Source organism: Pan paniscus, chromosome 6 (genome assembly GCF_029289425.2).
Source record: "Pan paniscus chromosome 6, NHGRI_mPanPan1-v2.0_pri, whole genome shotgun sequence".
In the NCBI taxonomy this organism is placed as follows: Eukaryota; Metazoa; Chordata; class Mammalia; order Primates; family Hominidae; genus Pan; species Pan paniscus.
In genome coordinates this window covers 176,814,383-176,826,937 of record NC_073255.2, presented here as the reverse complement: position 1 = coordinate 176,826,937, position 12,555 = coordinate 176,814,383, and the positions used below count along the sequence as shown (strand labels likewise).

The 12,555-nt window shown below is 46.7% G+C and overlaps 1 protein-coding gene across 4 annotated transcripts in view; it reads left to right on the top strand.

The window, feature by feature from the left end:
* The window catches only part of PARP12 (poly(ADP-ribose) polymerase family member 12), a 43,214-nt gene extending 33,603 nt beyond the window's left edge, over positions 1-9,611 (top strand). For 2 of the 4 annotated variants that reach the window (XM_034965092.3, XM_034965093.3), the window contains exons 9-12: positions 4,722-4,797; positions 6,012-6,142; positions 6,999-7,150; positions 8,475-9,611. In XM_034965092.3, the coding sequence (XP_034820983.1) occupies positions 4,722-4,797; positions 6,012-6,142; positions 6,999-7,150; positions 8,475-8,800 (685 nt within the window). In that variant the 3' untranslated portion in view covers positions 8,801-9,611. Of the gene's footprint in view, positions 1-4,721; positions 4,798-6,011; positions 6,143-6,998; positions 7,151-7,769 lie in introns of those variants that run through there. The other 2 variants (XM_063606392.1, XM_063606393.1) reach the window with 2 other exon arrangements.
* Positions 9,612-12,555: the final 2,944 nt, after the last annotated feature.

Sequence of the window (12,555 nt, the reverse complement as noted above, 5' to 3'; positions counted from 1 at the left end):
GCACCTTCTGTTCGCCTGAGAGGTCTGGCTTGTGTCTATTTTATGGAGAACCAACAATGTCTCTTTTGGTTCTTTTGTTTTGTGAAGCATGCAAAGGTCATTTTTAAATGAGTTTGGTACAAGATAGAGGAGAAAGGTATTATCAGTCCACGAAACTGCTTTGTGAGTCTGACCTAGCAAAGTAATTTCCTGGGAATGTGCCTTACTTTTTCCTTTTTAAATTAAAATTTATTTTTGCGCTGGGTGCAGTGACTCACACCTGTAATCCCAACAGTTCAAGAGGCCGAGGCGGGTAGATTGCTTGAGCCCAGGAGTTCGAGACCAGCCTGTGCACCTGTAGTCCCAGCTACTCAGGAGACTGAGGTGGGAGAGACACCTGAGCCCGGGGAGGTCGAGGCTGTAGTGAGCCAAGATCACACCACTGCACTCCAGCCTGGGTGACAGAGTGAGACCCGTCTCAAAAATAATAATAATTATTATTATTGTTTTTGACTATGTGTAAAACCTTCACGTGATTAAAAGTCAAACCTATATAAAATGGTATCCTCTGTAGACTGTAACTTCCTCCCTGTTATCTCTACCCTGTTCCCACTATGGGTAACATTAGTTTCTGGTTTCTCTTTTTTATGTTTCTCTTTGCAAAAATAAGCATTTGCATACATACATATAAAAATATTTTCTTCTTGCACAAAAGGGAACATGCTATCTATACTGTTCCCTTTTTTGTTTTCACTTAAAAATAGATCCTGATAATCACTTTGTTTCAATTCATTAACTTCCTCAATCCGTTTCTTCTTTCCTGGTTCTCTGTAATATGTATGTACCATCGTTTACTTAATATGTCCCCTTTTCATGGATGTTTGTGTTGTTTTCAGTCTTTTGCTATTAAAAAGTATAATGCCGTGATGAACCATTTGATGTATGTGCTGTTTCAAATTTTGGAGGTATGGCCAGGTGCGGTGGTGCACACCTATAATCCCAGCACTTTGGGAGGCCAAGATGGAAGGATCGCTTGAGCCCAGGAGTTTGAGACCAACCTGGGCAACATAGCGAGACCCCATCTCTTTTTTTTTTTTAATTAAAAAAACCAAATTTTGGAGGTAGACTGTTAGGTCAGAGTCGTAGGAAGTAAACCAAATTCCTTTTCATGGGCTTGAATCATTATGCACACCCACTAGGACGCATGAGATGCCACAGAGTGAGTTGTCAGGCTCTTGGGCTTTTGCATTTCTCAGGGGTAGAAGATGGGTCAGTGGACTTCAGTTTGCTCTCTCTTAGGAGTGAGGTTGAATATTATTTCTAACATGTAAGTGCCATTTTTGCTTCTTTTTCTGTGGACTGTTGGTCTTTTTATCCATTTTTCTATCAACTTTCTGATATTTTTCTTAAATATCAAGAGCCTTTTATCTATTAGGGAGGTTGGCCCTCATTTTGTTATATAAATGGCAAATATTTTCTCTTAGTTTGTTGTTTGCCTTTTGACTTTGCCTGTGAAGTATTTTACCATAAAGATATATAAAGATTATTTTAGTTAAATGTATCAGTGTCTTACTGATTCTGGATTTAGAGTTTTGGTTAATTATGACCCTCCTATTTCTGGAAGTCATTTTTTATTCTTTTCCTATACAAAGCCTACCCTAGACAAGGTTTGGAAAAGTCTCTCTGCTTTCTGAGAGTAGATCTCTCTTATTCTAATTTAGTTTTCAGGGGGCCACAAGAAGATGCCAAATGTCCAAACTAAAAGTGATTCAGACTAAGATATGGGTGATTTGGGGTCTCCTGTAAGCGGAGTGTCACACACTGTTCACACAGATGAAGTGTTCAGTTCTTCTCTCTGACCCATGTGCCAGCAGCTGGTTGTCATTAACTCCAGTAAGCAAGTCTGCTTGGGCCTGCATGGCCAATTGGGAATCTGAGGGTAGATCACTTTCAGAAACAACTTTTCTGTTTACACAATTAATGGGGTCATAAAATGTAATGTCCATATTCAGAAGTTATAATACAGGAGTGTCATGTAAAATTTATTTATGTATGTATTTATTTATTTATGAGACAGGGTCTCACTCTGTCACCCAGGATGGAATGCATTGACCTGATCACGGCTTACTGCACCTTCCACCTCCCGAGCTCAAGCAGTCCTCCCACCTCAGCATCCCAAGTAGTTGGGACCACAGGCATGCGCCACCACGCCCAGCTAATTTTTTTATTTGTTGTAGAGACAGGGTCTCACCATGTTGCCCATCCTCTATGAAAATGTTTCATTCATGTGATTGGGTCTTATTTTTTCTTTTCTTACCTTCTTTTGTGTGTATGTATATTTTAAAGGCTATGGTAGAAACTACATGTTCTTCACTTAAGTACAAGTAAATCAATATCTTTGCCCTCCTATCTTTTCTTCCATTTGCCTTCCTCTGAACTTTTTTTAAACCTCAAGAGGCACCATTATTTTATACTCTGAAAGTTTCATTAAATTTACTCACATTTTTACCACTTTGTCCTTTCAGATTACCTTAGATCAGGGGTGTCCAATCTTTTGGCTTTCCCAGGCCACATTAGAAGAAAAAGAATTGGTCCACACATAAAATACACTAACACTAACAATAGCTGAACTAAAAGAATAAAAACCACAAGAAAATCTCATAATGTTTTAAGAAAGTTTACAGATTTGTGTTGGGTCACATTCAAAGCCGTCCTGGGTTACATGCAGCCTGCGGGCTGCAGGTTGGACAAGCCTGCCTTCGATGAAGATTTGTTGGAAAACTGTTTTTGCTTTGTCTGAACATGTATGTACGTATGTATGTATGTATGTATTTTGAGATGGAGTCGCACTGTCACCCAGGCCAGAGTGCAGTGGCATGATCTTGGCTCACTGCAACCTCCGCCTCTTGAGTTCAAGCGATTCTCCTGTCTCAGCCTCCTGAGTAGCTTGGACTACTGGCGTGCGCCACCATGCCCGGCTAATTTTTGTATTTTTGGTGGAGATGGGGTTTCATTATGTTCATCAGGCTGGTCTTGAACTCCTGATCTCAAGTGATCTGACCACCTTGGCCTCCCAAAGTGCTGGGATTACAGGCATGGGCCACTGCGCCTGGCCAATATGTATTTATTTTGCCATCAATCTTGAAGGAAATTTTCACTGGGTATAGAATTTCGGGTTGTAGGGATTTTCTCTTGGATCATTGTGATGATCACTCCACTGTATTCTGGCTTCCATTGTTGCTTTTGAGAAATTGCCTGTTGGTCTAACAGGTGCTTCTTTGACAGTAATCACTCTTTTTTCCTTTGGCTACTTTTAAGAGCTTCTGTTTGTCTTGGAGGTAGGCATCCTCACTAAAGTGTATCTAGGTATGTGCTTTTATTTATCATGGTTGAGATTCTTTGGGCTTCTTAAGCTGCGGATTGGTGCATCTCATCAGTTCTCTTTGAAAATCGCCTCCACTGTCTTGTCTCTCCTCTCCTAGAGCTTCACTTAGGTTCTGATCATATTCCAGTTCTCACTGTTCTCCATGTCTCAACTTCTTTCCTGCATTTTCCATTTCCTTGTTGCTGTGGGCCACATTCTGGACAATTTCATTTCACATATGTTTCAGCTCACTGATTCTTCCTCCAGCTGGTCTAATCTGCTATTAAGCCTGTCCTCTACACTTTTATTATTAAAGATTGTACTTAATTCTATAAGTTCTATTTGGTTCTTTTTTAGATCTTCCAGGTCTTTTTATAGTTTCCTGTTCCTTGCATATGTTTTTAAAGTTTGTCTTTTTTTTCCTTTAAACATAGGAAGAATAATTGTTTTGTAATCTCTCTGATAATTTCAGCATCTTAAGTCTTTGTGGGTCTGTTTTTGGCTGATTCTTGCTGGTAGGACCTTGCTTAGTTATTTTTGAACTGTGCCATTTTCCGAGGAAAGTTATTTGTGGGAGTTCTTTGAGGCTTAGGATGAAGGTATATGTTTCATGCCAGCAGAAACAGAAGGTAGATCTATTTAGAAAGAACAGTGTATTCTGAAACTTAATAGGAATGATTTGTAATTATAGTTTCACAGTCCTTGTTCCTGAACCCTTGATCCATATGTCTTTTGGACTGCTTTTATTTAATTTTTAGAAAGATAATGTGATGCTTGTATCACATGACACTCTGTATTTTAGCACATTAATATTTCTGCAGTAAACAATATGCATAGTCAGTTTAAGAAGGATAGATACAGATCACAGTGGCCTCTTAACTAACTTCAGTCAAATTTCTACTGCCAAATGACTTTTGATGTCACTTTTATGTTTTTCAAAAAATGTTTTATTTCATATTTTCTCCTGCTTTTCCTGAGCTGTATAAAAAGTTTTAAAATGTCAATTATACCTCATCGAGGCCGTAAAAAAATGTCTTTAGAGCTCTTAGAATTTCAGAATTGTGGATGAAGGTTTATGGCTGTGTGTGTGCTCCTTTAACCATGTACTCCATCCCTTTTATCCCTTCTGTGTGGTAGTTGGGACACAGGTGAGAAATAGATCTCTCAGGACTGTTTGGAGTTTGGCTACATAGGCAAAGATAAAAGTGCTCTCATGTTGTGAATATTGTGCTAACATTCTTCCTTGCCTTCTACTTGCTCTTGAAATGTGATGTGCTGAGACTCAAGACTGGTGATATTGGCTAGCAGAGACCACCTATGGTATATTTGCTTTGTGTAAGAATAAAATGTCTACGTGTTTTTGTTTACATTTTTGTAGCAATACCAAGTTTCCAGGCCCGAAGAGCATCCCAGACTATTGGGACTCCTCTGCCCTGCCAGACCCAGGCTTTCAGGTAGGGGACGCATGCGCCTGGGGCTGGACAGGAAGGTGTTCTGTAGAAGTGGGTGTGTGTGAACAGACTGTGCCATCCCTCAACACTGAAGAAGCTGTAAGGCTGGGGCTAATTGGGGCAGGAGGGCAGTGACAGATGTGGGCTTTATTTTTGTTTTTGTTTTTGTTTTTTGCAGAGGGTTTTGTTTTTTCACCACCCAGGAGTTGGCTATGGCTCTGAGGGGAGGGGTTGTCTTGTGGAGGGAGGAGGATGAGCTGTGAAATTTGCTAGAAAGGGCAGAAATGAGTTTATGGGCTGGGCTTAACCAATAAATACAATTTTACTAAGCGAGAAAAGGAGAAGCAGCCTGGGGAGGACCTGAGTCTGATGGACATTTGGAATGGGGTGACTGTCAGGAGGGAAGGCATTCACGACTAGCAGACAGGAGAATGGACAGTCAATTTGGCAGCTTGTTGAGGGGCTCTGACCAGTGGGAGCTGTGCTGAGTGCAGGAGAGTACGCAGACTAACATCTGAGGCTGCCCGTCTGCACCTGGGCTGATGTCTGCCAGCTGGCCGGCTGCCGAGCACTGTGTAACTCAGCTTTAAAACATGACGGTCCCTGTCCTGGGAGGACTTATTGAGCTTGTATAAGGCACATGCAGATGCCAACAGTGCAGGCAAGAAGTGCTAAGGACCTGAAGGGGTTCAACATGTTTGTCTAGACGACTCTGTGGTCCTTGGACCATGTAGTCCAACCTGTGTCTTTGGCCTGTGTGGGACAAAAAAAAAAAAAAAAGCAGGGACATCCAGGGGATACCCTCGATGGTGGCTTAAGCATCACGTGTCTGTCCTTTAGATTGGTTTCACAGTGATGAGGAGCAAAGTGACTACAATTTGCAAACATAGTAAATCCTCAACATCATCAATAGGTTCTTGGAAACTGACTTAAAGTGGCACAACATACTGTCTAACGAAACCAATTTCCCATATGCTAACTGACATAAACAAGAGGTTTGTTGTTTTACTTAAAATTGCAGTTTCCAAGAACCTATCAATGACATTTCATGAGGACCGATTGTCTCTTGTGCCTGGAGAAACCACAGGAGAATGTGGTCACTGCTCTCTGGGCTTTTGTGCTTCTGCGGTTCTAGTGTTTACAAGAAGCTTTGGGAAGGGACTGATTTATATTCTGCACGTTGATGGTAATGCATTAAAAACATTTGCCCCTTGCAGAAGATCACCCTTAGTTCTTCCTCGGAAGAGTATCAGAAGGTCTGGAACCTCTTTAACCGCACGCTGCCTTTCTACTTTGTTCAGAAGATTGAGCGAGTACAGAACCTGGCCCTCTGGGAAGTCTACCAGTGGTGCGTTGGGGCTCGCTCTTGGTGGGCTGGTGGCTCTGTCCCTTCACACCACTGGCTGGTTGCCACATGTGGCCCAGGTTTCCAGGAAAAGCAGAGTGGCAGTTAGGGCTGCCATGTGCCGGGAGCTGTGTGTCTGCTCTCCTTCATCCGCTCCCCCAGGGCAGTGTGGTAGCACATCCCATTGTAGAGATGAGGGCACCAAGGCTTCCTGGAGACCAGTGGGATGGGTCAGTACAGCCCACCACCCCATTAGCCCCAGGAACATAAGGCTGTGGCTAGACAGCAGGGGTCTCAGGTTCATACGTGAGGACTGGCTTGTCCTTGAGCACCCACTCACCTGTCTATGTGGGGAGGAATCCTACAATAGGTCACCATGGCAGGCTGGGTCTTGCTGACCTGTCCCCAAATGGGGTTGGGGTAGTGTAATGTGTACTCTGTGCACAGTGATGAAGTCTGGGAATGGGAGAGGGGAGAAGGATGGGCACCCACTGACCAGCAGCCTCAAAACTCCTACAGCATCCCAGGGCTCAGCTCCACGCAGGAGCAAGGTGGGCATGGGGTTGGGGGAAATGGTACCCATTTTCCAAGGGCTGCTCTGCTTTTGGAGTCCAGGGAGCCGCTGCTGTCTGGAGCTGTGGAGGGAGGGTTTTCACCCAGCTCCCACTATCCCCCTTCTTTTCCACACCCTGGCTTGTGGCTGGAGCCTCACAGGCCTAGTCAGGGTAGCCTGTGACCTGCGTCTCTTGGTCCCAGGACACTTTTGGAATTTTGGAAAAATGTGTTGTTTTGCATCAGGCCGGCTGTATTTGGTGGCCGGCACACTCTGCCCCCAGCACACATTCTTCTGTGATTCTAGGCAAAAAGGACAGATGCACAAGCAGAACGGAGGGAAGGCCGTGGACGAGCGGCAGCTGTTCCACGGCACCAGCGCCATTTTTGTGGACGCCATCTGCCAGCAGAACTTTGACTGGCGGGTCTGTGGTGTTCATGGCACTTCCTACGGCAAGGGTAAGGCATGACTGGCCTCCACCAGCAAAACCCATGTTGCTTTGCCCCTGCATAGGAACAGACTGCTAGAGGGCATGAGGGGACCAGCCTGAGCCGATGAGCAGGTTCAGACTCCATGCGTGGTGGTACCTGGGCACAGCTACCAGTCACATCCTTGCTCTTGCTCCTCTGGGCATGGTCAGGAGCTTGGCCCCAGGTGTGGGCAGGGTGGCCTGCCTAGGCTGGGGTGTTGCTTCCCTGTGGAGCAGAGGCCCTGGGAGATGGTGACAGAGACGGGAGAGGAGAGGGGATACCTTCCCAGCCCTGATGAAGTCCCTGACTGTGCCTTTACTATTGATTTCCTTAGAATAGAAACCAGAAACCCTCAGAGATACTCAATGTAAACATGTATTCTAGCTATCACGTGAGTTATCTGAGTGTTTTCTTGTCTGTTATTTTTAAACTTGCCAAAGAAAATTTTAAAATACTATTTCTTTGGAAATCGAAATTCAAGAAAATTGGAATAATAATAATTAGAAAAAACCTCTTTGGGTAAATTTTACCTGCATTCATTGGTTTTAACATGTTGCCACTTCTCTCTCTCTCTCTCTCCCTCTCTCTCTTTCTGCACCATTTTCAGGTAGGTGGCATATATTGTCTCCTTTCACCCTTTAACACATCCCAAGAACAGGACATTATCTTCTGTAACCACAATATGCTTACCAAGTTGAGAACATTTTCTGCCCAGCAGTCCGTGTTCCAGGTCCATCAGTTCTTTGTTAGTCAGTTTCCGTCTGAGGCAGTGATGGCAAGGGGTCAAGATGGACAGCAGCCAGTGGTAGACTTGTGGATTCAAATGTACAGGTGACAGCTTCTAACTCAGATTTCCATTTGACAAGGCTCATAATTCTATACATTGGGCTGCCAGAGTCTACAGACTGCTTCCGTATATGGGATCTCATTCATTTTCCATGCCAGCTCTGTAAGGTTGGGCTGAACAGCCCCATTTTATGCCTGAGGAATCTGAGGTTTGGGGGATTAAGTAGTGATGTGTCCACAGGCCTTTAGGTTTCGTGGGGCAGATCCGGAACTTGAAAGGAATTTGCTATCTCAGTTTGGTAACTCCTCAGATGCTGCCACTCAGAAGGGTGTTGGTATCACTGATGCATGTGACTTCATGAGGGAGAGTGGAGACATGGCACAGAGGGAGGGAGGGAGATGCGGGGTGGAAGAGTAGAGGCCCTGGCGTTGCACATCACCAGGACGCTATTCGCAGTGTGCTGACCCTTCCTGGCTGCAGGCCCCTCCACCAGGCGCCCAGCTGAGCCCTCGTGTGTCATTTCAGGGAGCTACTTTGCCCGAGATGCTGCATATTCCCACCACTACAGCAAATCCGACACGCAGACCCGCACAATGTTCCTGGCCCGGGTGCTGGTGGGCGAGTTCGTCAGGGGCAATGCCTCCTTTGTCCGTCCCCCGGCCAAGGAGGGCCGGAGCAACGCCTTCTATGATAGCTGCGTGAACAGTGTGTCCGACCCCTCCATCTTTGTGATCTTTGAGAAACACCAGGTCTACCCAGAGTATGTCATCCAGTACACCACCTCCTCCAAGCCCTCGGTCACACCCTCCATCCTGCTGGCCTTGGGCTCCCTGTTCAGCAGCCGACAGTGAGCACACAGGAGTGTTCCAGGCCTTTCACCTGCTCTGCCTTGAAATGGCTATTTGGGCCTTTCCTTTTCTTTTTAAACAGAAACTTTTAATGAACTGTTCTCTTAACGTTGACCTCTCAATGAAGTTATGTTCTTAATCTCTTGCTAATAATGATTTTTACTTTTAAGTCACTTTTGGGTTCACTAGTGGACTAACCAGAAGTGATTGTAGTTGAGTCCAGTTTTGCTTTTTAATAATGTGTTGAAGTTTTAGTTTTTACTCTTTGTTGACTTCGCTGCTTATTGGCACCAGGGACAGAGTTTCTAGATACAATTTTATGGATTGGTTTTAATTTTTATGAGTTTGTCTCTGCAGTGATTTGGTTTCTCAGAGTCTCATGGCATCATAGTTTTTCCAGAATGACCCAGTAGCCACCGGTGGAGGACAGCCCACGGGCGGCACAGTCACTTCTGCCTGTTGCTCTGACATCAACCCAGGCAGCTCTGCTGTGGCTTCTCCTGGGCTCTGGCATTAGTTGGTCTGTGTCACATTGTCAGAACAGGTGGCTGCTGTGTGGTGCCATCGAGTCCCTGCTGGTTCCCCTTGTCCTGGGAGGGTCACCCATTGCCCAAGGAAGTGCATCCACCTGGCAGGTGACCTGGAGGAGTAGCTTCCCCGAGGACCCCCAGGCTTGGTCTGTGATTGCGCAAACCCACATTTCCTAAGCACACTGGACACCCTTCGAGTGTGGGTTTTAACATCCCCGTGAGATTGAATACTTGTGCCACACATGTCACAAAAGAGTACGGAAATAAAAGAAAATTTATCAGAAGTGGATGAATACTGAAGCTCGTTTTTCTGCGTCTATTGATTGAGCACCTACTGAGTGCCAGGCGTTTTTCTGAGAGTCAGGGATTGCCTTTGTTCATTTGGACTTCTGTAACAAAACACCATTGATTGGATGGCTCATAAACAGCAGACGTTTATTTACCAGGTTTGGGGTCTATAAAGTCCAACCTCCTGCTTCCTCATAGATTCAGTCCTCACTGTAACCCTACGCGGTGGAAGGGCCTCTTTTATAAAGGCACTGAATCTCATTCATGAGGGCTCCGCCCTGGTGGTCTAATCACCTCTACTTTAAATACTGTCACCTCAGGGGTGAGGATTTCAACATTGGAATTTTGGGGGTCGTAACATTCAGACCGTTATCAGGGCTGTGACAGAGCTGATGACACGGCTTGGTGAGCTACGTATGGATTTATTACGAAGACAGTGAAGCTGAAGGTTCAGGGCCCCTCACTTGCTGGAGCCCCTCCCCAGGCCCTAGGAGGGACCCTAGCAATATGGTCACATGGTCATAGGTTTTGATAAAATTTGCAAATGTTACACTTTTTTTTTCCTCTTTCCTCCAATTCGTAGATAAGTTTCAGGCCCCGTAAGACCCAGGTTCACCACAGAGCAATGTGCTGTGCATGTGGAGAGAGTGTTGTGTGTGTCCCCCACACGTGGCAGTTTACAGGAGCCTCCCTTCTGGGCATTGGCTGGTTCTGGCCCTGTTGGCAGAGGGGCTGGCAGGGCCACTGGTGTCACCAGGCTGTCAGCCCTCTCTGCTCGGTCCTCACTACGTGCTTTTTGCCCAGCCTCCACCTTCCTGAGGACGTGTGTCTGCTGGCGACTTGCTGCTTGGGCTTCAGTTGGCTTGCCTGTATTTCTCAGGTCCAAGGTGAATATGAACCCGTTTTTCCATCTTTGGAGTGATCTGAAACCTTAACACAGGCAAGTGCAGTCAAGCTGGAGGAGAGCCAAGGTAAATGACCAGAGGAACAGCAAGAACAACACAGCTTCACCCAGCAGCTGGGTCAGCCACATGGTTGCCCATGGTATGATTTTCAGAACCCCCTCCAAATTTCCCCACAGCCTGACTGATCCTGCCATTTCACTCATTGCTTTTTCATTAAGTCATTGGTCCTGCTATGGTGTAGTTGGGCAGGGGGCAAAGAGGTGTCAGAGAAAACCATTTAATCAGATGCATGTCTGTTGCTAAGGTCTTGCATGTAAGTGAACTGATTGCTTCTGAATCATCTGGGAGCTGGGGAGATTCGGGGAGCAGAACTGGTTCACTGGGGGTGTAGATGGGGAGAGCGGCCAGAGGGATCAGGTGGGAGATGCTCAATTGCTCCGGAAAAGTCCACTGAGCTGTGAAGACTGTGGCAGCCATGGCTGGGTGACCTGGGAGAAAGCATGTTAGGAAGAGCAACTCCTTGGACCAGCAATGCTAGGGAGGGTGGGAGCCACGTGGCCAGATCGCCTGATGATGGGGAGGGAGCCGTTCCTGCCGGTGCAGAAAGGGTGGGCGTTGTGATGGGAAGGGGTGGAAATGACTGTGACTCTCAAGATGTTTGGTGCCAAGAGGTGGTAGGGTCTGGGACATGGGTGTATGTGTGTGGGATTGGCCAGAAGCTTTGTGAGGACTCAGTTGGGAATCTAGCAAGAGGGTTTTTTGGAGGACCAGGTGGTGCGGTTTTCTGCCCTGTGATACCTGGTGTTGGATGTGAACAGTGGGATTTAAGCGGAAGTGGGGTTGGTGGCCTCACACAGTAGAAGGACTGGAGTCCAGTGACCCCAGCACATGAGGAAGCCTCTACCACTGTGTCTGAAGGTGGTGACCACCTGAGCTGGGAAGGCGAGGGAAGCTGGATGGAGCTGACAGGCCGGGGGGCGGGGCCGGAGGTCCCAAGGGAGGACTCAGGTTGTAGGGCTGTGCTCCAAGCAGGGAGCTGAGTGCGCCATTGGGCCTGTCTGCAGGCTGAGGTTCTATGGTGGCGGCAGCCGTGGGGAGGTCAGGGATTGTGGGACAGGCAGGGAGGCCGACAGGTTCCCAGGGGTGGATGGTTTTCTCCAGTGAGTCTGAGTCCCAGGCTGGGCATTGCAGAGGGGCAAGGTGATGGAGAAGGGCAGGTGGTGGCAACAAGGGTGTGGGGAGGGCCACAGGACAGCCCTACACCTTAAGGCAGCAGTCACTCACAGGCCTGGCCCAGTGCTGGGCAGCTGGGGTATCCTCTTCCTGCCTGGAGGGCCAGAGAATAAGAGAAGGGGCCCCCTAAGGGGGACTTTGAGGGATACAGTGGGTGCTCCTGGCTGAAGGGGATGGGGGACCACCAAACAGTGGAAGCAGCAGTCCCAGCAGTGAATATGTGGAAACTCATTCTGCCAACACTCCCAAAACGGCCTGAAGTTTCTAAAGGTGGGTCGTCAGCATCTGGGTGTCACATAAGGGGCTTACAGATTTCTACAAGATCGTTCTCTATGTAAATTCAACCCCTTAAAGCTGCTAAGGTGTCAACTAGAGGACAAGCGGTCTTTTGATCGAGGCCAGCCTCCTTATTTTACAGAAGAGGCCCCTGAGGCACAGGGAGGTGATACGGCTCTTCACCAGCAGCCATGAATGCACAGCTGCTGGTGGCTGATCGTGAGACTGACCTTGCAAGTGCTTGGTTGAATGTGAACTGCTTAGCAACACAATACTTATTTTTACAAAAAAATCACCTCTATATTTTGATTCTTTGATCAAAATTAATATACAGTGTTTTTTGTTTTGTTCTTGTTTTTGTTTTTTTTTGAGATGGAGTCTCGCTCTGTCACCCAGGCTGGCGTGCAGTGGCGCGATCTTGGCTCACTGCAACCTCCACCTCCCTGGTTCAAGCAATTCCCCTGCCTCAGCCTCCCAAGTAGCTGGGATTGCAGGCGCCCGCCACCACAGCCTGGCTAATTTCTTT